This window comes from Marmota flaviventris, chromosome 10 (assembly GCF_047511675.1).
Source record: "Marmota flaviventris isolate mMarFla1 chromosome 10, mMarFla1.hap1, whole genome shotgun sequence".
NCBI classification, from domain to species: Eukaryota; Metazoa; Chordata; class Mammalia; order Rodentia; family Sciuridae; genus Marmota; species Marmota flaviventris.
In genome coordinates, this window is record NC_092507.1 from 45,300,032 (window position 1) to 45,326,075 (window position 26,044).

Below are 26,044 nucleotides of genomic sequence, written 5' to 3' on the forward strand. Positions count from 1 at the left end.
AGAAAAGAAATAACCTGTGTTCAAAAATTTGGGAAATTCTAGGTTAAGCAAAGTAAAATGAAGAACTTCTCAGGTCCTTTAATACAGTGTTAGGTATTTTAAATTTCCAGGAATAGGGTGTTGTGGGCAGCTTATCCAAATGAATTTGACCATGGAACTTTTCTTCACTTCCTCCTCTACCTGTGTGCATATTTCAAGAACTAGTTCTCCACAGAATACACATTGAGAAGTTTTGCGATAGCACTGTATTGACTTGTGCTCTATCTACAGATGAAAAAACTAAGTCAGAATGTTAAAGTAACTTGTTTATGTAGCATAGCAAATTGGAAAAAAATTTAAAGGTTAATAGCAAATGCTTCCAAATCCTACTGCTCCACGTTAAATGTCTCACTAATTGAATAGATTCTTGCTAGCTGGGAGATGCTTTAAAAATATTTGCCAATTTACTAGGCCACAGAATTATTAATGGCTCCTTAAGGGTATTAGTCCATTTTATGTTGCTATAACAAAAAATACCTGGGGCTGGATACTTTATAAAGTAGAGATGTTTGTTTGACTCATAATTCTGGAGGTTCAAAAACATGGTTCTGGCATTTACTAGGCTCTGGTGAGGGTCACCTGGGTATACTATAGTATGGCAGATGGTATCATGGTGAAAAGAGAACATGTGGTGAGACAGGAAGCCTCAGGCTGTAGAGTAGCTAGGCTCACTCTTTCTATAGCAACCCATTCTTGGAGGAATAAACTCACTTCTACAAGCTCAACCACTCTCAGAGACTTGCTTTAATCTCTTCATGAAGGTGGTGTCTCCATATGTAATTACTTTCCACAGGCCCTACCTCTTGAAGATTCCACCACCTCAAAACCACCTCATTGGAGACCAAGCCTCTGACTCATGAACTGCACCAAGCCATAGCATGAAGTAATGAAAAGTGATACAATTCCTTTGGAAAGCCATTTGGCAATGTGTCATAGCTTTAAAAATCTGACGTCTCAACCTCCAGGATTTATCTTCAGTAAATAATTTATAATCCAATAAAATGGGGGGCTTAAAAATCTAATTGTTGAACCTTTGGGAATTGGAACAATGTAGAGCCATTGCTCTACGATTAAGTGGAAAAATCAGAATATAAAAGGCACTCAATATGCCTCAACTGTATTATAAAAATAAAGAGTGGGAGAAAATACAACAACATGTTAATGGTGGTGGGATCTGAAGTAATTTTTTTCTTTTACAATCATTGTTGTTTTTCTTATTGTAAATGCATTCATGTCATAATCACCAAAAATATATATATTAAAAAACGAATTGGAATGACAAGAGGAACTCATTGGAATGATAAGGCTGAAAGTTAGAACCCTGTAGTGATTTAATGAGTGGTCCTGGTGCACCTTCTGTGCTCTGGCATTCAGTGATAGTATTACTGTGTGTGCCTCAGTCTAGACATCATGTCACAAAGCTTTTAAACCAACAGCAGCCCAGCTCTCTGCTCTGTCCAGGCTTTTGCTTTCAACCATTAATACTGTTTTCTCCCATGTTGATATCATAATGCAGTTTCCATGGGCTTACAATGACATTATCTTGACAATTCTGTAGTGAGATGCAGAATAATGCTGGAGTCCTTTTCTGTTCCCAAATCTTCACCCTATAACTTCTCAGAATTTTTTTTTCTCTCTCTCCATGTTTCTGCAATTCATTCTTTCATTACCAGGGCAACCTATTATAAAAATGATAGACCAAGGTTTGGGTAAACCAAACCTTGAGCTATTTGAATTTCTAGATTATTTAATTAGATTCTAACCAGGAGTCAGATTCAAATAAATCTCTCAACTCTGTCACTGCTTATTTCCCAGGAACTGGTTGTAGTTTTTTCTTCCTCTCCTTCTCTTCTTCTTTGTTTCTTTTTTCCCCACTTTCCAAAATATTTACTGAGCACCTTCTATATACCTGCCGATGATGGATGGTAGGACTTCAGTAGAAAATACAGGTGGTACCTGCATCCATACATCTTAGAATTGGTAGAAGAGACAGGAATTACACCTAAATTGCGAGTGTGATAATTAATTTTTGAAAAGACATGCAGAAATTGACCAAATCATATGAGGGGAGGTAGCTAATAGTCTGGGTATTGGGAAATGTTTCCCTAAGGAATTGAAATTTTTGATGAGTCTGAAAGATACTTAGGAGTTAATCAGGTGAAGAAATAGATAGTTGAATTCACTCAGGATTGGGCTGTACAGGTAGGTGTAATGGAGGAAACACACCTAGTTAATATTTTAAAGTGACAAACCGTGGAATCCAAAATGAAACCAAAAGAAAAATAAAGATATAAAGTGTCTTAGTGACAGAAAGCATGGGTGTCAAGTTAATGGAGGCCCAGTGAGGTCCCAGGAAAGTGCAGAGAGAGACCTTGAGTAGATTAAAAAAAGGAGGAGGAACAGCAGTGGAGGCCCAAGTAACTATTCACAGGTGATTCACAAATTAGTGATTTGGAGGAGAAGCTGTTTCAGAGAAGAGGAGGTCCAGAATATGATGATGAAAGGTTCTAGAGTGCAGAGAAGATCATAAGCAATAAGGAAAAGGAGGCACCAAGAGGGTAGAGTGCTCGTTAAAGGGATGTGAGTCAAGAGATGACAGGAATCCAGGTGGAGAGGAAGTTTGTGAAGTTTCTGAAGTTCTTTTGAAGGGATGATAGGCTGATGTTACATTCTAACATCATTTGATGGATTAGAGTTTCTCTGAGCCTGTTCTGCAGAGTCCAGTGCAAATATAAACATGATGAAAAGTGCAAAGAATGTCTCAGTATTATTAAGAGTTTTGATTCACAGACCCAGGTAGGTTCAAAACAATTTTCATAATAATGGTGGGACATTATTTGCCCTTTTCACTGTGTTTGTATCAGCATTGATGATGCAAAAGCAATGGTGGATAAAACCACTCTAGCTTTGGTAAAAAACAAAACAAAACAAACAAAAAAAAAAAAAACAAGGCAGTGGCACCATATCCATTGGGGGAAAAATTAAATTTTACTTAAGAAAGTCCTCTTTGAAGGAGTAAGAATTGTTCATTTTATGACTCCTCAGTCCTTGAGAAATGTTATCTAATATTCCATGGGAAAAATGGGAAGAATGCACAAATAATGCAGTGACGTATGAGGATTGTTTGAAGAAAAGCAATTTTGTTTATTTTTGGTATTTAACATGACTTGGTTTCTCCTTTGATTAGATTTTCCTTTAGTGTAATCCCTCCCTCTGCTGATTTTCATCATTGTTTTTCATTTCCTCTTCTTGAAATATTTTGCTGAGGATGTTCTGTAGAGCAGGCTTTCTAGTTGTAAATTCTTTTAACTTTTGTTTATCATAGAAGGTTTTTATTTCATCATCAAATCTGAAGCTTAGTTTTGCTGGATATAAGATTCTTGGTTGGCACCCACTTTCTTTCAGAGCTTGGTATGTGTTGTTCCAAGATCTCTTGGCTCCCAGGGTCTAAGTTGAAAAAATCTGCTGAGATATGAATTGGTCTCCCCCTGTATGTGATATGATTCCTCTCTCTTGCAGCTTTTAAGATTCTATCCTCATTCTGTATGCTAGGCGTTTTCATTATAATGTGCCTTGGTGTAGATCTGTTGTAATTTTGTACATTTTGTGTCCTGTAAGCCTCTTATATTTAGTTTTCCAATTCATTCTTCATGCTTGGGAAATTTTCTGATATTAACTCATTGAAGAGATTGTGCATTCCTTTGGTTTGAAACTCTGTGCCTTCCTCTATCCCAATAGCTCTTATGTTTGGTCTTTTGATGCTGTCCCATAATTCTTGGATGTTCTGTTCACTGAATTGTGAGTCCAACAGCCACTTGTCTTAGTCTCTCTGGGCTTCTGTAACACATTGCTGGAGCCTGAGAGGCTTAAACAGAAAACATTTGTTTTTCACAAGAGAAGGGTGTGGGCAGATTCAGTACCTGGTGAGAGCCCACTTCCTGGTTCATAAATGTCCCGTCTCTTCACCATGTCCTCACGTGGCAGAAGGGGTGAAGGAGATCTTTAGGTTTTCTTCAATAGGGACACTCATCCCATTCACAAGGGATCCAATCTTTGAACTTAATCACTCACCTCCCAAAGCCCCCATTTCCAAATAACATCACAATCCTGATGGTGTTGTGTAGGCTTCCATGTATGCATTTTGGAGGGACACGTTTTGACTTGACATAGATAATTGCCACCAAACCATGGTTATTCAGGAAACGATTTTTTTTATATTTACACATATTTTCACGTGAACACAGGTAGCCTATCGCTTGAAAGTAAAAAGTAAAATTGTTGCCAACAACAAATAATTCTTCATGTGAAAAGGAACACAACTCAGTCAGCACTGTAAACTTGATAGGATCACTAGTGATATTAACAAGTTTTATTTTTCCTATTATATAGTAGAATGTGCAAATATTTATAAGGTATGCAAACTTGGTGAGTTACCATTTTCCAAATTTCCAATGCCTGATGTTAAAAATATTATGTATGGGCACAAGATCTGTTCACTATACTTAGACCAACAGATTTTATTATAAGAGAGCACAAAAGATTTTGTTGACAAGCTTTCAGATTCTGCATTGCGCCTAACATATAAGAAATTACCACTTGTCAAGTTTTGGTATAATAACAAAGGAGAATATCCACATATCCACAAATATCCATTTGAAAAAAAACCCTGTAAAACAGTCCTTCCTTTTCCAAATACATAACTGTGTTGGGCTGGATATTTTTCATAGACTTCAACCAAAACAACACATAGCTATAGATCCAATAAAGGAGCCTCTTTGAAGAGACTTGCAAAAATGTAAAACAATGATACTCTTCTAATTATCATATATTTTAAAAATTACTTATGGTCACATGCAATGGGTTTTTATAGCTTCAAATACATTAACAACTATTTTAAAATACCTATTTTTATTTTGAATTCTGTGAATATCCATAGATCTAGCTCACTGAAAGTTCTCTGGGGTCTTCAATAATCTGAGACCAAAATTGTGAGAACCAGGGTGAAGAGGAACATGATTTTCCTGCCGCTCCGTGGCTGTCTGCCTGTGGGTTTTAGCCCAGGGGTCATCTGCGGCATGAGTAGCAGCTCATGTGTAAGCAGCACGATTTGAAGCATTTTTTCCCTATGCTAGGGAGATAATTGTGCTATTGATCACAGCCGGGCTGCCCAGGTCCCAGGGGTGGTGGCAGTTCTGATGGTAAGGGATGACATTCCACCTTTGTCCAGCGGGCTGACCTTCAGCAGCAGCAACACTGTTGGGGAAGAGGTTCGGGCTTAGAGCCAGGCAAGCTAGGATTGCTCTCCCTGGCCCTGAGTGACCTGGGCAAGGTTTTTAATTTGTGAGGAGGCAGCATGGGGTAAGAGACAATCCCAGCCTTGGAGGCAAACCAGTTTTTAGCTTGTGGATATGTCAGCCCAGGCAAGGTCCTCGCTCGCTTCTGATGACTGATTACCTTTTTGTCATCAAATGAAAAACCAACATGGTGAGGAGTGGGAAGTGGGTTTTGCCATTCAAACAACCAGTTCAAATTTTGCCAGTCCCCCCTGGGCTATGACTGCTGGGGTTACTTAACTTTTAGGAACCTCAGATCTTATAATGAAATAGGGCTAATAATATTTATCTCTCAGGACAGTCACAGAGATGAAGTGACACAGTCCATGTAATGTCCCAGCATGTAATCTTAAAAGCAAAACCTTTAGTAAACATATGCATTTAAACATACTTTAAGTAACTATTAGGTAACATTATTTTTAATATAGTTTTATAGACAGGAGTGCTATAGCTCAGAGATGTTAAGTAACTTGTTCAAGTTTTCATAGCCAGTAAGTGGTTAAAATTCAAACTCGGTTCTCTGCCCCTGGATCCCATGTTCTAACACTGAACTTTCTGCTATTTTGACTCTTCAAAAAATGTTAGTCTTCCTTGGTACTCATCTTGCTAAAGTGATAATAATTTGACCCACCTGTGATGGATATGGTATTAAAGGGACAATTTATACAAACCTTCCAGTACCACATCTGCATTATAGTGGCAGCACAATAAATGTTCATTTCCATGTTTTACTGGTAGGAAAATGGGCACACATTTTTCCTTTGCTTAAACTTTGCATCTTGGCATTGATACAGCGTCCTTCCTCGCTCTAGGAGAGCAAGTCAGGCTGTGACCCCCAAAGCGGTTGCCTGCCAGCTGAGCAACTGGTCTGAGTGGACAGATTGCTTTCAATGCCAGGACAAAAAGGTAAGCCATCTATAACCATTCCGGGCCATTTCCTAGTTCATCTGTGCATTTGAAACTCAAATGGAGATAAGCAGTTGGGGATATGAGTCTGGTGTTCTGGGAAGAAACTGATCTTTGAAAGGAACAGGTATTTGGAAACCTCAGGCACCTAGATGGTGAAACTTGTTCCTGACTCTCCTGATTTTGTTTGTAAGGCATTACTGGGTGAAGCTGCAAAAGATGTATATATTATAACTTGTAGGTGAACAAATGTCCACTTGGAGCTGGGCACATTTATCTCCCATTGTCTCTCTGGGTCCTGGCCAATGTATTGCCCTTGAATGAAGTTTAGCTGGAGGGACTGATGATGGGTTAGTAAAATAAATTGCAACCTGCCCATGGGCAGCTGAGTAACAAGGGCAAGGGTACCCATGGGGACCAGAGATAAACAGGGAATATCATAGAGGGCATTCTTGAGGACTCTACTTTTATGGATTGAAAAGACTAATAGGCCCAAGGAACAGAAGTATGCCTATCTTGCCTGCCTAAATGATTTTGATTGATCCAAAATGGTCCTCAAACCCAGTGGTATACAAAGGGAAGGGAGGCATTGAGTACCCTCTGTTCTGGCAGGAGGAGTATTAAAATTCTCACTTTGGGGTTGAGTGCAGTGGTGTATGCCTGTACTTGGGAGGCTGAGGCAGGAAGATCACAAATTTGAGGTCAGCTTCAGCAACTTAGCAGGACTCTGTCTCAAAATAAAACATAAAAAGAGCCAAAGGATCCTAAACCTCCCCTGTTTGAAGGATGTGGTCCCCCCAATTTTCACTCTGCCCTGACCACTTGTGTTACTTTCTCAAGCCTGCTATAACCAATTGCCACAGACTTGCTGATTTAACAGAAATCAATTCTGTCCTGGTTCTGGAGGCCAGGAGTCTGGAATCCGGGCCTCAGCAGAGTTGTGCTACCTTTCAAAGCTCTGGAGACAATTTTGTGTCTCTTTCTCCACCAGCTTCTGGGGGCCATCAACATCCTTCAAATGGAGACTCCACTCTCTGCCTTCCTGGTCTCAATGTTGCCTCCTCCCTCTACCTTCCTCTTGTACAGACACTTTGATGATGTTTAGGGCTACCTGGATAACCCAAGGGAACCACATTTCCAAACCGTAAGATATCCTGCAAAGGCTTTTTCCAAACAAAACAACATTTAATGTGCTAGAGATAAGGACCTGGGGTCTTTATGGGGGCCATTACTCCACCTATTATGGATCCTACACTGCAGTTTTTCTCATGTGTCTCAGTTTAGATAGCAGACAGCATAAATGAATCACTTATAGTTTCAGTTCGAATTGAATTACTTCCTTAGTGACTCAAAGAGACATGTGTGTCTTTAAAGTAATCCTTGAGATAATTAAATTATGTTAATTATTGAAGTAAAAGACCACCTTAGTTTATTTTTATTAATGTTTCTTCCTCTCAAAACCACCCAAACGAAGATGTGCATTTCTGAAAAGAAACAGTATCTATTACCTTGTAAAGAAAATTATGTCTTAATGACACCAACCACAGGCAATAGCACACAGCAGTCCCTGAGGGGGTATTGGCACCAACCTTCCTGTAGCACCACATCTTCATTAGTTAAGAGCAACCTTAAAACCAGAGAACAGATGGAAATGAACCTGAAGGCTTACAGCCTCTTTCCAAGTGTGGGAACTACTGGAAGGATGACAAGGGCATTAATATTTGTCATTTATTCAATACTTTGTATGGACGAGGCACTGGACTAATATTTTGAGTAAATAAATTGTCTAGTTTGATACTCACAGCCAACTGGAGATGATAGACACCATCATCCGCTTTGTATAGATCATCCATGAAGAAAGTGGCAGAGCCTAGATTTAGACCTTGGTCAGTCTGACTCCAGAAACCCTGAGAGGTTGACCACACCACTCTACTGACTCCCAGACTATACTGGAAAGTCGTAAGTGACATTAGCAGTCATCTAATCCAGTTTCCTCTGGAGTGGCCCAACAGCTAGTTCCAGAATGATGATGGTGTTGAAAGCTGTTACTACTGAGTGTATACCAGGAACTAGGGAAAGTACTGTTTTTTTTTTTAACCTGTATTATCACTGACCTTGACAATACTCTCAGATGTGTGTCATTTTACAAATGAGAAAAATGAGGGTCAGAGACATTATGTAGTGGATCTGGTAGTGCCTGTAGAATCAGTGGCAGAACTAACTGGAACTTGAATATAGCTTAAAATGGAATTGTAATAACAATTAAACTCATGAAGCTGAGAAGATTAAATGAGATCATGGATGTCAAGTGCTTGGCCAATGGTAAGTGCTCAATCAATGGTAGATTCCTTCACCACTGTTGTCATGGTGGCTACTACATTGGTTAGAAATCTGATATACTTTTTAAAGAGACAGAAAGAGCTGGCTCTATGTTTGTGTGTGGATCAGTCCATTATTTGCACATTGATGGGCAAGAAAATGAGTAGAAAATGGAAACATCCTGATCATCTGAACTGATCATTAATTATAATCTCTTCTCACTATTATTAACCCAAAGGCAGAAAAGGCAGTGGGCAGATTTGATCTCCACCTTTCCCTACTTCCTCTGCCCCTTTGCCAACGAACAGTGAAATAGACTGGGGTGGGCATGCTATGGTTTAGTTGTGGTTTGAGTGTCTCCCAAGGCTTCATGTGTTGTATTGTGAAATACTGAGAGGGTGGAAACTTAATCCACCTGTGGTGTTGAGAGGTGGGACCCTTGGGAGGTGATTAGATTAGATAAGGTCATTTGACTGGAGCCCCCATGATTGAATTCTGGTGGCATTTTAAGAAGAAGAAACTAAACAGATGGACACACACACACACACACACACTCACACACTCACACACTCCCTGACTCTCACCATGTGATGTTCTGCACCACCTGGGACTCTGCCGAGACAAAGGCCAGATGTGGCCCTGGACCTTGTATCTCTAGAATCATGAACCAGATTAAACCCCCTTTCTTCATAACACAATGCCACACAGACTCAGTAAGTTATCCGCAACAGAAAATGGACTAATACAGGCAAGAGGAGAGGTGAGCTGTACTCTCCACAACTCATCCACTGGAATCATCTAGAAAAGACTTCATGGATAATGATAGCAAGGTGGAAACTGCCTCTGTTTGCTGAGCACCAGTGATAAACCAGGCACAGGGCTGGGTGCTTCCTCACACTGTGTCCCTGAGATCTCACAGTCCCTAAGGTGAGACGCCACAACTCTCATCTTACATACTAGAAAGCGGGAGCTCAGGAAAAGAAAGTGACTCGCTCGTGGTCAGCTGGTAGGCAGATGTGGGATCTGAACCCAAGTCCATCGAATTCTGATGCCAGGGCTCTTTCAGCTGTAGGACACATGTGAAAGAATCATGAGTCATTGTCATCAGTGAGGTCATGGAAGTCGATCACCTCATCTTACAGGTTTGGAAACTGAGGCACAAAATACCAGGCACTGATACTTTAAACCAAAAGAAATAGAGTCAAGAATTCACAGTTCAGATCATTACTTTCTTAATTACATCTTAGCAGTCTTGATGGATGGGCCTATGGGCTGAGCCAAGGTCAGAGACAGAGAAAACAGAGGGCTGTAATTCCCTTACCTGACATGGTAGATACTCTCCATTCAGCATATTTTGTATTATTTTACATTTTATCTTCTCAACTAGACTCTAAGCTTCTGGAAACATATTTCTCTGAATATCCTAAGGTTCAGCTTTCTCCTTCTATACCACTACTTGACCCCAAGCACAGCATAAAAAGCATCACAAAACCCTAGAGCCCCAAGATTGTGGGCATTTTAATTCTTCCCATCCTTCCATCAACATGTATTTGGACCTCTGCATTCCATGCTAGACTTAGGGACTCAGATGAAATCTTCAGAGCTCTCTCGGTCTCTCTGGCTCTTGGAGGGGCTCTTTCTACTAGCCAAAGTGATCACGTGATACCCATATTTCCCTTTCCCTCCAATAAAAAGAAGCCATTTTTTTTCAAGACACAAAATACCTGAAGCAAGCATTGCAAACAGGCAGCTGTGTGTCTCTGATGAGCCTGGCCTGGTTAATACTCATACATCCTGTGACTGAAGGGGTGAGATCATCTCCTCCTGAACCAATGAGATATATCCAGGGACAGCAGGGATGTATGAGCAGAATACTATGAAGGACAAGCAAAAATGTCTGCTAAATTTGTACCTGACCATAGGTCAAGTGCCAATCATAGGATGCCAAATAAGACATGGGCTTTCCTTCACTGCCTCCACCCACTTATGCAAATTGCTCCCAGACTGGTGGCAGAGACAGACAAATAAGCAGATGCTGCATTGCAACCTTATATGACAGCTGCCAGGAGGGAGGGAAGCATGTGGGCTTGCAGAATATATTGCTGAGTTCAGGAAGGCCTGCTAGGAGAGGTAAGCCAGGAATCCTGAAAGAGGACTGTTTATCAACTATTTGAAGAAGGGAACAGAGGTCCTTTGTAGCAAATAGGAGGACCTATGAAATATTCTTGTCCCAGTCTTGCATTCAATGCTCAGAGTACATGTCCAATATTCCAGCTGGTGATCGTGCCACCTCTGGTAGAGCATTACTATTGATGCACTTCATCCCTCAGAAGACAGCTTTGCAGACAGGTCTCATTCATTCGACAGTTCTGACTTATGTTGAGCTGAGCCTGCCTGCACAAATCTTGGTTGATTGATTGACAACAATGTGTTTGGTTCAAAATTTGATTTAGTACCGATATCGGAGCCTCTTGCAGCCCAACAAGTTTGGGGGAACCATATGCAGTGGTGATGTCTGGGATCAAGCCAGCTGTTACAATCCCACACCTTGTCTAAGACAAGAACAGTGTGGACAGGATTTCCAGTGCACGGAGACAGGTGAGTAGCTCTGGGATAGGGGGATAACAGCTGTGCCCGTCATATAAAATATGCAAAACACTTACCCAGGGAACTTGTTAAAATACAGGCTCCTAGCCCCTTCCCTAAAGGTTGTCATTTTGCTGATTTGGAATGGGGCCCAGGAATCTGCATTTTAGTCAAGCCAGCAGCCCAAGTAATTTTGATTCAAGTTTGTAGGAACACTAGTTGATTTCTTCAGAAAAGGTTCAATTCATTCATTCATCCACTCATTGAACAAGAATTTACAGGGTACATACTTTGTTCCATATTTTGTGAAATACCTGCTATTAATATAGACATGAGAAAAATCATGTACTTGAGTTTGAGGTGCTCCTATTCTGTTGAGGAGGGAGATCTCCAAGGAATCAATTGCCATTGTAATGGGTAAATGCACACAGTCATCAGGGACTCTCTAGCAGACAGTGTCCAAATCTGCTTTGGGGAATCAGGGAAGGCTTCAAAATGGTTTTGAGCTGAGACTTGGAAAACGAAATATAAGATTTTAGGAGAAAGAAAATGCAAAGACACAGGGATTTAGGAAACCTTGATTGTTTTAGAACATTTGCATGTCAGAGCTTTGGAAAGTGAGACAGGTGATGGCCACTGAGGCACAAATAGTAACCAGAAGCCAGACTGTCGTGTTTGGAAGGGGAGGAATGGATAGCCACTGCAGATACAGAGCAAGGGGATGATAACGGCCAGACTGGCATTTTAGAGAGATTCCCCGGGGGGGTTGCAATGCAAAGGCTTAGTTGGAGAGGGAGGCACAGGCAGGCCAGAGCTGGGGGGCTGCAGGTGGGAGCTAGAGATGGGGGGAGAAGGGCAGAGGGGTACAGACAGAGGATGGAGCAGATGGGAGGGCTACTTCAGAGGTGGAAATGGCTTGGTGAATTCGAATGTGGGTCATAGGGAGGGGCTTTCAGGAGCATCTTCCCTCTCTCAGGTCGCTGCCTGAAACGCCACCTCGTGTGTAATGGAGACAGGGACTGCCTTGATGGCTCTGATGAGGACAACTGTGAAGATGTCAGGGCCACAGAAAATGACTGCAGCCAGTATGATCCGATTCCAGGCTCAGAGAGGGCAGCCCTGGGGTGAGTGCCTGCCTCCTGGCTGTTCAGGAGAAGGGAATGATTTCTCTCCCATCATGAGCGTTAATTTGGGGGGGTTCCTCTGAAGCACAGCCTATGAGTGGTTCTCACTGTTCTCTGAGGTGCCCTGACTCTGTACATGACTATGCTGTTCCTTTGATTCTCCCAGAGGACCCTCCTTTCCTTCCACTCTCCCACTCTGCTCTCCCTCACCTCCTCCCAACACCAATTCCACTTCCAAGGCCCACTCAGGAAGTGATATCTTATGAAGCCGTCCCTAATGCAAGTGTCCTTTCCAAGAGCCCTGTTCATAATATGCTTTGCACTGCAGTTGCTTGTGTAAACAGCTAATAGTGTGATATGATGCAAAGAAAACGGGTGAGACACAGAGGGGCTTGGAGTCTCCACTTTGACATTGCTGGCTTCAACTCCCAAGTGACAGGACTTTATCTGTTGAGATTAAATCAGCCTTGATTCTAATTTCTCTCCATGCACCTTATGTTCAGGCTCAGTTTCTTGAACATATCTTACTCCCTTTGAACCTTAATTTGGTTTCTTTTTTTTTTTTCCTGAAATGTCCTTCTCCCTATTCTCAACCTGGCCAATTCCTTACCTAGTGTCATAGACTAACTTATGCTCCACCTCCGCAATCCTGCGTGGAAACTTCAGCCTCCCAAGGGAGGGAGGGGTTTGGAGCAGGGGTTTTAGGGAGGTGGTTAAGGTTATATGAGGCCATCAGGTGGGCCTCTGACCCAAGAAGACTGGTGTGCATATGCAAAACCAGAGCCAAGAAATGTGTGAGGACAGAGAAAGCAGTTGTCCCTAAACTAGGAAGTGGCCTTCACCAGAAGGCAAACAGGACACCTTGGTTCTGTACTTTCAGTCTCCAGAATTATGGGAAACTAAATTTCTGTTTTTTAAGCCACCCATCTGTGCTACTTTGTTAAGACAGACCAGTGGTACCAGTAAGCTTCACAGTGTGCCTGCTTGCCTAGGGTGGCTAAGTTTCCTCCGATTGCTCCAAAGCCTCCTGTATATCCTGCTGTCCCACCACAAACCCAGAAGGGCTAGGGAGGTCTGTTGGGGTGTCTGTCTGCCCAGGCTGAATGCTCTTTGTCATCTTTGCTTCCCCAGGTCCCAACTCAGGGCCTTCCTCATGGTGACATTTTGTATTGTCAGCACCTTGCCACTCTGTCTTTGCCCTGGGTCTTGTCCCCTAACTTGAATCTAAGCTCTGAGGGCAGAGGCTGCATGTGACTCATCTTTCACCTCCTCAGCCCTGTGTCAGAGCCTGTCTTCTAGAAGGCCCTCACTGAGTACTGGCTGCACTGAAACAAGTCACTATGACCAGCCAGATCCTTAGAGATAAGGAAATGGGAGGGGATGTAATGATTGTCACAAGTGACCCAGCCACTTTGCAGTCCATCTAAGGAGTGGTTTGAGTTCGGTGACAGGCAGCTGTTGCTTATCAGGGATTTCTTGCTGTAAGATATCAACTCACCTACTAGATGGTACTGAAGCCTGCAAGGGCTTATAACACATAAATATGAAAAGATGAGCAAATTCTGTCTTCTTTCAGATCAGTTATATTAGTTTCCTAGGGTGCCATACCAAATACCTCAGGCTGGGTGGCTTAAACCACAGAAATGGATTTTCTTATAGTTCTGGAGGCCAGAAGTCTGAGATCAAGATGTCAGCAGGGTTGATTTCTCCCAAGGCCTCTCTCCTGGACTCATTGATGGCCACCCCTCCTTTGTCTTCACCCAGTCTTATGGTCTGGGTCCTGATTTCATCTTCTTAAAAGGACACCACCTACACTGACTTAATTTTAACTTAATTATTTCTTTAAAGGCTCTGAACAGAGTTGAACATGAAATATCAAGGCACTTACTGAAAAATGTCCTCCAATCCTTTTTTTGGTAGTGGAGATTGAATCCATGCTTGGTCTACCAGTAAGCTACATCTCCAGTTTTTCTCTTAGTCTCACTAAGTTGCTTAGGGTCTCCCTAAATTGCTGAGGCTGGTCTTGAACTTGCGATTCTTTTGCCTCAGCCTCTTGAGTAGCTGGAATTACAGGCACGTGCCACCAAGCCAGCCTCATTCCCTCCTTATTGGCAAAAAGATCACTGACTATGACTCTTTTCTCCTGTGATAACAGGTAGGAACATTTCAAACACCTTTCCTAAATTCTTCTGTGCATCTCAAGATCTCAGCGACTTTCTTGGAATTTAAGCATTTCCTAGTTTCAGATTTTTAATTTACTGTTTAAATAAGCTTGAAGTAAAAACCTAGAGTCTTTATGCACCCTCCTCCTCACACCTGCACCTCACCCAATCACCCCCTGTCCCTTCGCAGCCTAGTGCTGAACTCTATTTAGTTTGGTGCAGGTTCTTCCAGAATAGATTTTAAAAAAATGCATTGGCACCATACACTGTTTGGAAAAAAGATCTATAGATCTATATGTGTTGTTCATTAAAGATGTAGGTAAACTTTACATAAATGTGATCACACTTTACATATTGTTATAACTTGCTGTTTCATCTAATAATACAGTTTGAAGGTCCCTCACCCATTATTTTCTATCTCCCTTTCCTAAGCAACATAGTGCTTTAAAACAGGAGTCATCAAACTATGGCCTGAAGAGAAAATTCAGTCTGCTGTTTTTATAAATAAAGTTTTATTAGAACACAGCTTTCACTCTGCCATGGCAGAGTAAGGCAGCTGCAACACACACCTATTTCCTGCAAAGTCTAACATATTTACTGTCTGGCCCTATATAAATATACTTGCTACCTCTCCTTCTAGAACTACCAATTTTTTTGAATACTTCCTATTGAAAGAGATTCTTTTCCACTTCTCCTCTCATAAACAATGCCTCAATGAACATCCTTATACACATGCTTCTGTACATGTGTGATTATTTCTGCAGGGTAGGTTTCTGAAGGGTAGAATTGCTCTGACTATGCCTTTTCATTTTCACTGGGGCTTTTGCCACCAGCTTTTCCAAAGATATGTGGGTTTTCCTAATGCTTAGCCATTACAGTATAATCCTAGGGGTCACTGTTGCTGTGAATTTTTGTTTGGTTTGTTCAGAGGCTATATTTATAAGCTACAGGCAGAAATATGTTCAATCAGTAGTGAGATAGAAATTGCAGGGTGGAATAAAGGTAAGGAACTCAGATTTACTGTCAAAAACATCTTAGGAAAAAAAAATCCAGCTGTGACTACAGGCAAGTTTCTTAATTTCTTTGAGCTTCAATTTTTGCATTTGCAAAATTGTCATGAGGTTGAAAGTTAATGTATGCTAAATGTCTAGTTTAGTATGTATTCAATTCATCATAGCCATTATTACATCACTTCCACTAATAGAAGAAAGAAATAGGGAAAGGAAGAGAAAAAGGAAGTTAACATACATTGAATTTCTACCATATGTCAGGTGCTCTGTAATTATTCATTTATTCTTTGAGATAGGTTTTATTCACAGTTTATTCCTCGCTCCCTTCTGCCTTTGTTCCTTATTGAAGACGGCATAAGCAATCGTGATGAATGCAGAGGTAATTAATGCCATCAGAACAGAGAGGAGTTAACTGTGTCCAGAGCTTGCAAAAAGGTCATTTAGGGGAGGTGACATTGGGGTTGGATCTTGAAGGCTAAATAGGAGTTTGGGAGATGAAGACAGCAAAAATTTTATTGTCTGTAACATGAGGGGCTTTGATTGTCTGGTCTTAGAACTCTTACCCAATTCAAAAAAAAATTTTTGTGTGTGTTAACAAAGTCACAATTGCAAGAAGTGGCAGAGCTGGGAATTACACAGGAGACTCCCTGGCTTTCACACTGTGCACCATCGGATATCACATGCTACTTCAGAGACAATTACCTAAGGACTAGAGTCTCAGCCTTAGCACTATGCATTACATCCAATATTCCAAACCAACTTTTTTCAGCAGCAGGGCCTGTTTTTGAATAATGCTTATAATAAAAATAGCAATACTTATTCAGCACTTAATATATGCTAAGCACGGCTATGAGTGCCTTGCATGTTTTAACTCATATTTAACTCTATAAGGATATTACTAATTGCTTTTTACAAATGATTAATCTAAGGAACAGAGGGATTCAATGATTTGCCTGTGGTCACACAGCTAGATGTACTATGTTTTCTTAATAACTGTGTGCATTTCTAACTTACAATTAAGGGGTGCCTCCTTTATAAAGGAGCTGGTTCAGATGCTGAACAGAGTTGTCTGGATGCTTTGGTTAAAGGGAACCTTTGAGCCCAGGCCCAGCCCACTCAGCCTCCCAGTGATACCTAGCCTTCCTGTATATCCTTAAAGTACTTGGAGGAACCCTAGATCTCCACAGAACACAGTTGAGAAACAAGGTACTCCATTTATAGCTGCAACAGGTTCCAGAGGGTGATATGTTTTATTAGCTTTGCCTTCCAAAATTCTTTTCCCAGTAGTTGTTTTTTCAATGCAGGTACAATATCCTGACTCAGAGAGAAGCTCAGAGTGTGTATGACGCCAGATATTATGGTGGCCAGTGTGAGCTGGTATACAACGGGGAATGGAGAAAGCTGCAGTATGACCCCACCTGTGAGCGTCTCTATTATGGAGATGATGAGAAGTACTTTCGGAAACCGTACAACTTCCTGAAGTATCACTTTGAAGTAAGTCTGAACAGAGACCCTCAGGCCACTGTAGGGTAGGGCAGGGATAAAGAGGCTTGTTGGTGGAATTGCCTTGGTCTGGAAGCTTTTGTTTTCTGTAGAGTTTGTTGGTGGCTGAAGATTACCTCGAACACATGCTCAGTATGGAGGGTGCTGAGAGGCAAGGACAGGGCCCAGGAGAGGCCATAAATGTGGCCACCCATCCGTCCAGTCTTGGCTCTACTTCAAAGTTGACAAGCGAGATGTAGGCCCTTTTCTCTGGGCTGCCAGTCAGAAGACCTAGTTGCAAGTTAATGGCTGTGTTTGAGTATAGGTCCCTAAGACCTTGAGCAATAAACCCATTACTCCTCCCTGGGCCCACTTTCCTCATCTGTAAAGCAGATGGTGGACATAGATGGACAGGGTCCTGAGCCTTATACTTCTGCTTTGCCAAGAGTAACTCACATTAATTATTTTCATGTTTTTTTTTGTATGTGATTTTGTTTGAAAAAAGAGCTCTTCTGTTCAAAAGTGCTTGCAACATGTCAATGATCCCTAAGACTATCCAACTCTAAAAACCTATGGTCTCTTGGTCCCTCAGAGTACAACGAAACTCATGACCAGCTCTGGAGCCTGCTCATGGTCATTCATTTTCTTACCCCTCATCTTTGGGTGAGATGCCCATACAACAAAACTTGCTGAATGCTTACAAGTGTCAAATCCCCTACTTTCACATAAATAACATAGTGGGATAGATATTATCATAGTTCCATTTTAGGTATAAAGAGAAAGATGTGAAAGAATGAAGTGTCCTGCACACAGCTGTGCTGCAGTAGGTGGCAGAGACCAGGTCTGTCTATGGAAACTCTAACAAGGGCTATTCATCATTGAGAAGATGGATATATACATATCATGTGTATGTACTCACATTCATTATATCCATAGAGACAGATGGCAGGATATCAGGGTTCTGAGCAATTATCTAGACACATCCTCCCCAACCCCAATTTTCTCAAGAGAAAAGTATTGACAGAGATCTTACCAGGTTTGTGGGGTCTGTTTTGAAGAAGTCTGCTTCCCCAAGTGCATGCCCACCTTTACATGAACCTTTATTCCTTACCAGGCCTATGGTTGAACTAAGATGGAAGACATAGACAATGCCAGTTTCCAATCTGGAGGAAGACCTAGGGTCTGTGGGTTAGGCAAGATGGACAAGGCCTTGCTGTGGTCACAAAGGATTCTCAAGTCCCAGTGGCTGGAAACTATAATGCCTTGGTGATACTTTCTGTCCGTCCTCAGGTGGAGAGGAGACTCTGAGCATGGTAGATATCCAGGCACTCCCACCCATGGAGGCTCCACTTCAACAAATGCTCTCAGTTTTGTAGAACAAACTATACTCTGAAGGCTTCTATGGCTTAAGCAAGGTGTGAGACCTTGCCTCAGTTCAAGTCAGCAGAGCGGTGCAACCTGATCGTGTGCTTATAACAAAATTGGGGGCAGCACTATAGTTCACCACTACCTACGAACATTATAATCAGCATGGCTTTCTTTGCCACTCTCCTCCAAGGACCATGCCCAAGATGGCTTTCTGTTTCACCATTGCAGAGCCCTCCTCCAGGAGGGATGAGCCATCCACAAAGAAAGCCATGCTTAAAACACAATAGCATTTTATCAGAACCATCTTGTGTGTGTGTGTGTGTGTGTGTGTGTGTGTATGTGCATACACACAGTATCTAAGTAAATATTTCACTAAACACTAACATGGTTGTGTTTTCCATATTTTAGTGAGTATCCATTATGCCTGGGTTAGCCTTTTAAAAGAGTTATTTACAATAATCTGAAACTTTCAATATTTGACAAAGCAAAGAATGAAATATTAAGTATGAATTGAAAGATAGCTAAGATCGCTTTGTGTGCAAAAAGCTAATTTTTTTCTTTCAGGCCCTGGCAGATACTGGGATCTCCTCAGAGTTGTACGATGATGCCAATGACCTTTTTTCTAAAGTGAAAAATGACAGGTCTACGTCAAATGGATTCAGCTTTGGCATCGGAGTGCCGAACACCCCTATAACAGTGGGTGTGGGTTTATCCGACTCAGAAGACTCTTCAGTCTTGAATAAGTTAAGCAAGTTTAATGAGAAGGTATTAAAGCATAATGCCTGTGTCTCACAGTATTCCATAATCTACACTGAACACGTATTACCTTAATTGCATTAAAAAGTACAGTAGTAATTGAACCTTAATTTGCTTGTGTAATTGGAAATGTCTGATCAGTGGTAATCATGTTTGTTTTTCTTATTACGCTTTTGCACACAGAATCATCACAAAGGGAATAAAATTGAACGATAGGACTAGAGCTCTTATCACTTCGCCCCCATCCTTTTTCATGGTTACCTGAAGCACACAGGGAAATGCATAGAATGGTAATGTGATAAAGAGAAACAGCAAGAACTTCTAAATTTGACTTGGAAAAGCAATCCTCACTTTATCCAAATAGATAAGAGAGCTGGCATGCTCAATAAATCTTTCATTTATCCATCAAACATTCACCACTAAGGACCTATTATCTGGAGGGGTCAAGCTGCTTCCTTTAGGAAAGGACATCCATCTAAGCTGAAATTCAAAGACTAGTACAAGTTGTCCAAAGGGAGGTACAAGTTGAAGAAGGACATTTAGATTAGTCAGCTTTCAATGAAATGCCTGAGATATAATTAACTTATAAAAGGAAAGGTTTATTTAGCTCACATTCTGGAGGTCCTGGTCCAAGATGGGGTGGACTCATGGCTTTGAGCCTCTGGTGGGGGTGCTGGATAGTAATGGTGGTTGGCACATAGTGAAGCAAACTACTCACATTATGAATTAGGAAGCGAAAAGGGAGAGAGGAAGGAATTCAAGTCCCATGATCCCCTTCAAGGTCACATCCCTCAATGAACTAAGGACTTTTCACTAGATTCCACTTCCTACAGGTCCCATCACTCCCCAACAGTGACCAATCCTTTAACACATGGATCTTTGGGGACACTTAATAGCCACATCAGAGCCATGTTTTAGGCCTGGGAATCAGCATATGCAAAGGCTCAGAGACAGAGAAAGCCTCACGAGAACTTGGATTCAAAGTGCTTCATCTGGCTGAAGCACAGGATGGGAAGGAACGTAGGGAGAGATGAGGATGGAGAGAGAATCAGGAGCCAGGGAACTATTTATTGAATTGATTAGAAGTTCACAATAAGCCTCAACAGCACTGATACCAGGACTGTGGATCTAGTTGGGACTCAAAAAGTTATCTTGGATGATGAAAATACACTCATAACAATTAACTTACTCAACAAACATAAACTGAGATATGGAGCATAAATTAGCTATTGATCCGAAGGGTAAAGGGTACTCTGAGGTCTGGCTATATAGCGTGTTAATATGGACTTTCTAAAAGCTAGCAGCCTTTTCAAATGTTCACTGTTGCTCTGAATCAAGGTTTGTAGTACCTGGAAGTGACGTCCAAATATGATCTTTTTCTTCGAAAACCAACCCACATCCTTCTGGTGCTATTTTTTATTAATTATATGAGGCTCCTGCTTTTCTTTATTACTTAGTAGAACAAGAATACCATTAGACTGTATGCTCTCTGGTGGCAGGGGTTGACCTCATTCAAGGTTACATCCTCTGCATGGAGGGTAATGCATGCAACTATAGGCACAATAGGTATTTGTTTGATACATTAAAGGATATTTCACCACATTGGCAAAACCATTCTAAGAATAATTATCAATGGATACATGGAATTTTCCTATGAGACCCCCCACAGTGTAGTGCTTTGCTTAGAACTGGGGGAGGTGTGGATGTGACAGTGGACTGAAGACAAGCTGGAGGTGGACAGCACATTGGAGAGGCCCCTGTAAGGACTAACCCAGGTGGGAGCTGATGAGAACTTGACCTGGGCAGGGGCAGAGGGATAAGAGATGAGGACTTGGAAGAAAAAGTCTGGCACACCCTGCTGTCCAATACATGCTTGTAAAATCTAATAGTAATTATATGTATTTATGTTCACATATTTTCCTTGGAAACTAAATACTAGCGTTTTGCATTATCTCATGGCAAATGCTCTCTGTTCGTTTGCCTCTTGAATGGTGGCTGCTGGCAGAAATACAGCTTCATGAGAATCTTCACGAAGGTGCAGACTGCCCATTTTAAGATGAGGAGACAGAATATCATGTTGGATGAAGGAATGCTGCAGTCGTTAATGGAGCTTCCAGAGCAGTACAATTACGGCATGTACGCCAAGTTCATCAATGACTATGGCACCCACTACATCACATCTGGATCCATGGGTGGCACTTATGAATATATCCTGGTGCTCAACAAAGAAAAAATGGAATTGCTTGGTAAGTAAAGCAGAAACTGCATACACACCATGGCCAGTGCTTATGCTCGGGCGGGCTTTGCTGTTTTCTAAGCACCGACTCTGAAACCTGGATAATCTCATTGAGTGTTCTTGATAAATCTATCAGGTAACATAAGTCTTGTTATTCCCGGGAAAGTGAGATCCAGGAAGGTAGAATGACTAAACAGGATTCGAACTCATTCATCTAGACCTCCTAAATAATGTACTTCCCTTTACCTCCAAGTTACCTCTTTAAAAAAAAAAAATTGGAGATTTTTAAATTTACAGTGTGAAGACTTCCTTTATATATGGATTTTTAGTTAAAGGAACTTCTATGCAGTGAGTCATTGACACTGTAAACCCAGTCACCCCGATTCCCTGTGGATCTCAACAGACCTTCAGCTCTTTCTCATTCATCTGTCTTCTCTGTCTCCACTCCTTCAGTGGTAGACGGGCTCTCATCTCTTACTTATAGCATCAGTTCCTGCGTGGTCTCTTGGGGCAGGCTCCTTGGTTCATTTTCAACAATCCTGCCGTACAGATCTTTCTACTCATAGATTTATGGTACTACTTCCTTGCCTAATATCCTGAATGGCAAGAATAATGTCTGAGCACCTTGTGTGACATCAACAACCTTCACCATCTCACTCAACCTACTAGAACATTGCTTCTCCAGTGTGGGTCTCCAGCTAGCCACATAACATCACCTGGGAATCTGCTAGTTAGGTGGTTTCTCAGCCCCCATTCCAAACCTAACTAAATCAAACCAGAAACTCTGGACGTGAGCACAGGAATTTATTTTTACTAGCCTTCCAGATGATTCTGATGCTCATTACAGTTTGAGAACCACTAACCAACTCAATGAATGAATGAAGGTTAAGAGATCTATCAGAATTGCAAAGCCAAGTTCAAACTGCCATAGTTTCAAGACATTTCCTTGACTGTACCAGCCCAGGCTAGTCACTCCTTTTTTTTTTTTTTTTTTTTAAAAAAAAAACACATTCATATAAATTTCATACAGTTTATACTTTAAAAAACATTTTTCCAAATGTGATTTTTTTTTTCTTCCTCATCTAAATAGCAAGATCTGTGAAAGCAAGCCTTGTGTCTGGTGCTTTTCTCTCTCGCTAGTGCTCAATACAGGGTTACAAATACAGTAAGTGTGCAAAACAAGACAGGAATTCCTGGCTGGGTTATTCATTAATTCATCTATCTACCTATCTCTCTTTCAAAAAGCAATTCAACTCGTATGCACAAGGCCCTGGGTTCAATCCCCAGCACCACCAAATAAAAAAAAAAAAAAAGGTAATTCAAGATACTCTGTTGAACATCTAATATTCCAGTGTTTGTTCTAGGGACAAAAAGGTTGTTTCTACCCTCAGTATTCAAACTGCAGGTTGCAATCCAATAGGAGGTCTAAAAATCAATGTATGGATCACACGCAAAATTTTGAATAACAAAAGATAGAATAGAAAATAACACAGTGGATTATAGGCACTGAAGTTAAATTATTGCTTCAGGAAACTTTTTCTAGTTAAATAGAGATAATAGAGATATGCATGCATTGTATAATAATACAAAATAAACAGCTTACTATGGATCACTGTAAAAAAGAGAAAAACTGTATTCAAGTGAGTCCTTTTAGAATCATTAAAAAATGCGAGGGATGAGAAAGAATTAATGTTTGGTGAGCACTGCCTAGGTTCCAAGTACAACTACAGATATTCTCTTTTTACTTTTACAACAACACTTGGAGGTAGCTGTTACCCCAGTTTTAGCCATACAAGTGGGGAGGCTCCTCAGGGAAGCTAATTTAGTTTCCCATGGTGGTTTGGTATAGCCTTTCATTTGGGCTCCTGTCTTTAGGGTGGGATTACTAATTAATTGCCTTGGGTATGGAGTGGCCCCTCCTTCTTTAAAATCTGTGGGGGCAGAGATGGGCTTCCAACGTGGTTAATATTCAAAAGGAGCCCACCGACAAATTGTCCCAGGGATAATTACCTCAACTCTGTTTATAGAAAACCATATGTCGATAATAGCACAATTTGCTATTTGTGAAGAGCTGATTTTCTATAAATCTGGAAAGTTAGTGTTGCTTTTCTATAAATATGGAAATGTGCTAATCATCACCTCATCTGCTGGAGATCGCTAATAAATCAGAATGTCATTTACATATTAACCTACAAAGAACAAAAACATCTACCTTCTCTCCCTTTGACAAATTGCACGGCCTACACCCTTTCTCTGGATTTGATGTTTGGTTAGTTTTTTCTCCGTCTCTCTCTCTCATACCCTCTTTCTCATTTCCTTTCTTTCCAGTCATCGGTCTCCCATTTCTCCCCCTTTTTTCCTCTGCCTTTCCTCTCTGTGACCATTTTTTTTCTCTTTCTCTATCTTTGATCTACATGACTTTAATTTATGTTCTATTAAGTGCTTGATCTAAGATACATCCTGGGTGGTACCTTCATGTCCTCAAATGGCTGAGCTTGGTATGGAACGATTGAAATGAAGCACACTGCTCTGCTCTGGGGGAGTCTTTTGTCCTTGAGTTTGTCTCAGATCCTCTCTGGGTTTGTCCCAAAGGATGCCCAAGACTGTTTTTTTTTTTTCCTAATGTGTCCCTTAGATCAAAGGCTTCTCCCCCAAAGACGGCATGCATCAAACAAATCAAGGGGAGTCGTGGATTTTGGGGAGGTGATGTTAGACTTCAATGAGTCCCAGAACTTTCTCATGGGTACAAATGACAGCTTTCTACTTTCTGCAGGAATCTGTATGGTTTGGGGCTTGAACTTCTGGATTTGAGTGTTTTTTTTTGTTGTTGTTTTTTTCCTCCTTCATGATCTTTCGAGCTTTCATTATTTGTCTTGGTATCAGGATGTGACAAAGACAGCCATGTATTCTCCATTCTGGCTTTTCTGGAATCTGGCCCAGTTGCAGAGCTGACAGTTCACCTTTGGCAGATGAAGGACTTCAGTGACACTGTTCTGTTTATTTTGTATGTTTCATGCCTCCTTTGCAATGCCATTCCCTCATCCTCTGATGCTCTTCCCTGTCTTGCTTACCTGACAAACTTCAGATCACCTTTCTGAACCTCATATGGACATCCTCATCTCTATGAAACCTGCCCTTACCTTCTTCCTCTGCCCCTTCTCCCATGGAAGGTTCACACACTCACTCACTCATTCAACCACATTCAGTGCCAGGTGAACAAGATCACTATGGTCCCTGTTTTTTGAAGCTCATCCTCCAGTGGAAGAAACTAATTTTCCTTCCTGCCTCTCATCATTGAGATCTGTCAACTTTAATTCTAAAGTGTACATGGACATCTGTCCTCCCCTCTCTATTAGTCCAAAGGAGCCATCTCTCTCATCCGGATATTGCAGGAATATCATGAGCTTTTCTTTTACTTATTTTCTTGCTTTTTTGGTCATTGCCATTGCATCTGTAGCACTGCCAACACCCCAAGCTTGGTTTCACCTCAGTCTTTCTGAGGGCTGCACCTTTCTTGTAGTTGTCCTTTCCACCAAGGTGTGCTGAGCAGTATTCTTATGCAGAGATTTCATCTTTTTTGTGCTTTGATGAAAATTAATTTTCTAGCAAGGTGACTGGCACATAGTGGGGCTAAATAACTCGTGTTGAGTGAACCCATCCATCAATATATACTTGCAAATTAGGATAACAGCCATGTATAAAATGTACAGGTTGTAGAAACAGAATAACTGCCCTGGTGGGAAGAGATATTCAGCTTGGAATGGTCTGACAAAGTGTCTTTGAAGAAGTGAAATCCAAGCCGAGGTGGGAGTCCAAGGATGAAGAGGAGACACCAAAGACAAGGGGAAGGTGTCTGGGCAGAGTAGACAGCCTGTGAAAGAGGAAGGAGTGTGGGATGATGGAGAATGAAAGAGGCCACCTGTGGCTAAGGGAGGAACAGCAGGAACTGAGGGTGGAAGAAACCTAGAGTGGCTCGAAGGGTCTTGCTGGCCATGGTAAGAAGAATGGAGCATATCTGCAGTGATGTGGGTGACCCCAGGGCAGTGCTATGGGCTAATCCATGTGTCAGCTAGTCATTCCACTGCTGGGCAGAACACAGACTAGAGGAGGTTGCAGTAGACACAGGAAGAATACTGAGAAGGTTCTTACTGATGTCCAGGTGAGGGATCCAGAATGAAGATGGGAGAACATAACAGAGCTGGGACACATTTGAAAGCAGAATTGAGAGAATCTGCACATGGACTGGGTATGGATTGGGGGAAATATAAATTGCTCTTTTCTGGAAATAATATTTCTACCACACACACGAGGTACACACACATGCACACACACACACACACACACACACACACACACACACTGTGGTAAGAAGGCTTGCTGTCTTGCTGTCTTGTCTGGGGACACCATCCTCTGGTAGAGATGCCTGCAGGTACTGGAAATATGGGGATTCTTTTTTTTTTTTTTTTTTTTGTACTGGGGATTGAAACTCAGAGGCACTCAACCACTGAGCCAAATCCCCAGCCCTATTTTGTATTTTATTCAGAGACAGGGTCTTACTGAGTTGCTTAGCGCCTCATTATTGCTGAGGCTGGCTTTGAACTCATGATTCTCCTGCCTCAGTCTCCTGAACCGCTGGGATGACAGGTGTGCACCACCACGCCTGGTGACATATGGGGATTCTTGAATGAAGAGAGGACTGTGGCACCCCTAGGCAGTCACAGCA

General features: G+C 41.5%; 1 protein-coding gene across 1 annotated transcript in view; it reads left to right on the top strand.

Annotated features, from left to right (window-relative positions):
• The first annotated feature begins 5,392 nt into the window (after positions 1 to 5,392).
• Positions 5,393 to 26,044, top strand: part of C8a (complement C8 alpha chain) — a 44,540-nt gene continuing 23,888 nt past the window's right edge. Inside the window, exons 1-7 of the mRNA XM_071618602.1 lie at positions 5,393 to 5,397; positions 6,185 to 6,278; positions 11,051 to 11,195; positions 12,160 to 12,307; positions 16,784 to 16,973; positions 18,894 to 19,094; positions 21,091 to 21,331. Coding sequence (XP_071474703.1) covers positions 5,393 to 5,397; positions 6,185 to 6,278; positions 11,051 to 11,195; positions 12,160 to 12,307; positions 16,784 to 16,973; positions 18,894 to 19,094; positions 21,091 to 21,331 — 1,024 coding nt within the window. The remainder of the gene's footprint in view (positions 5,398 to 6,184; positions 6,279 to 11,050; positions 11,196 to 12,159; positions 12,308 to 16,783; positions 16,974 to 18,893; positions 19,095 to 21,090; positions 21,332 to 26,044) is intronic.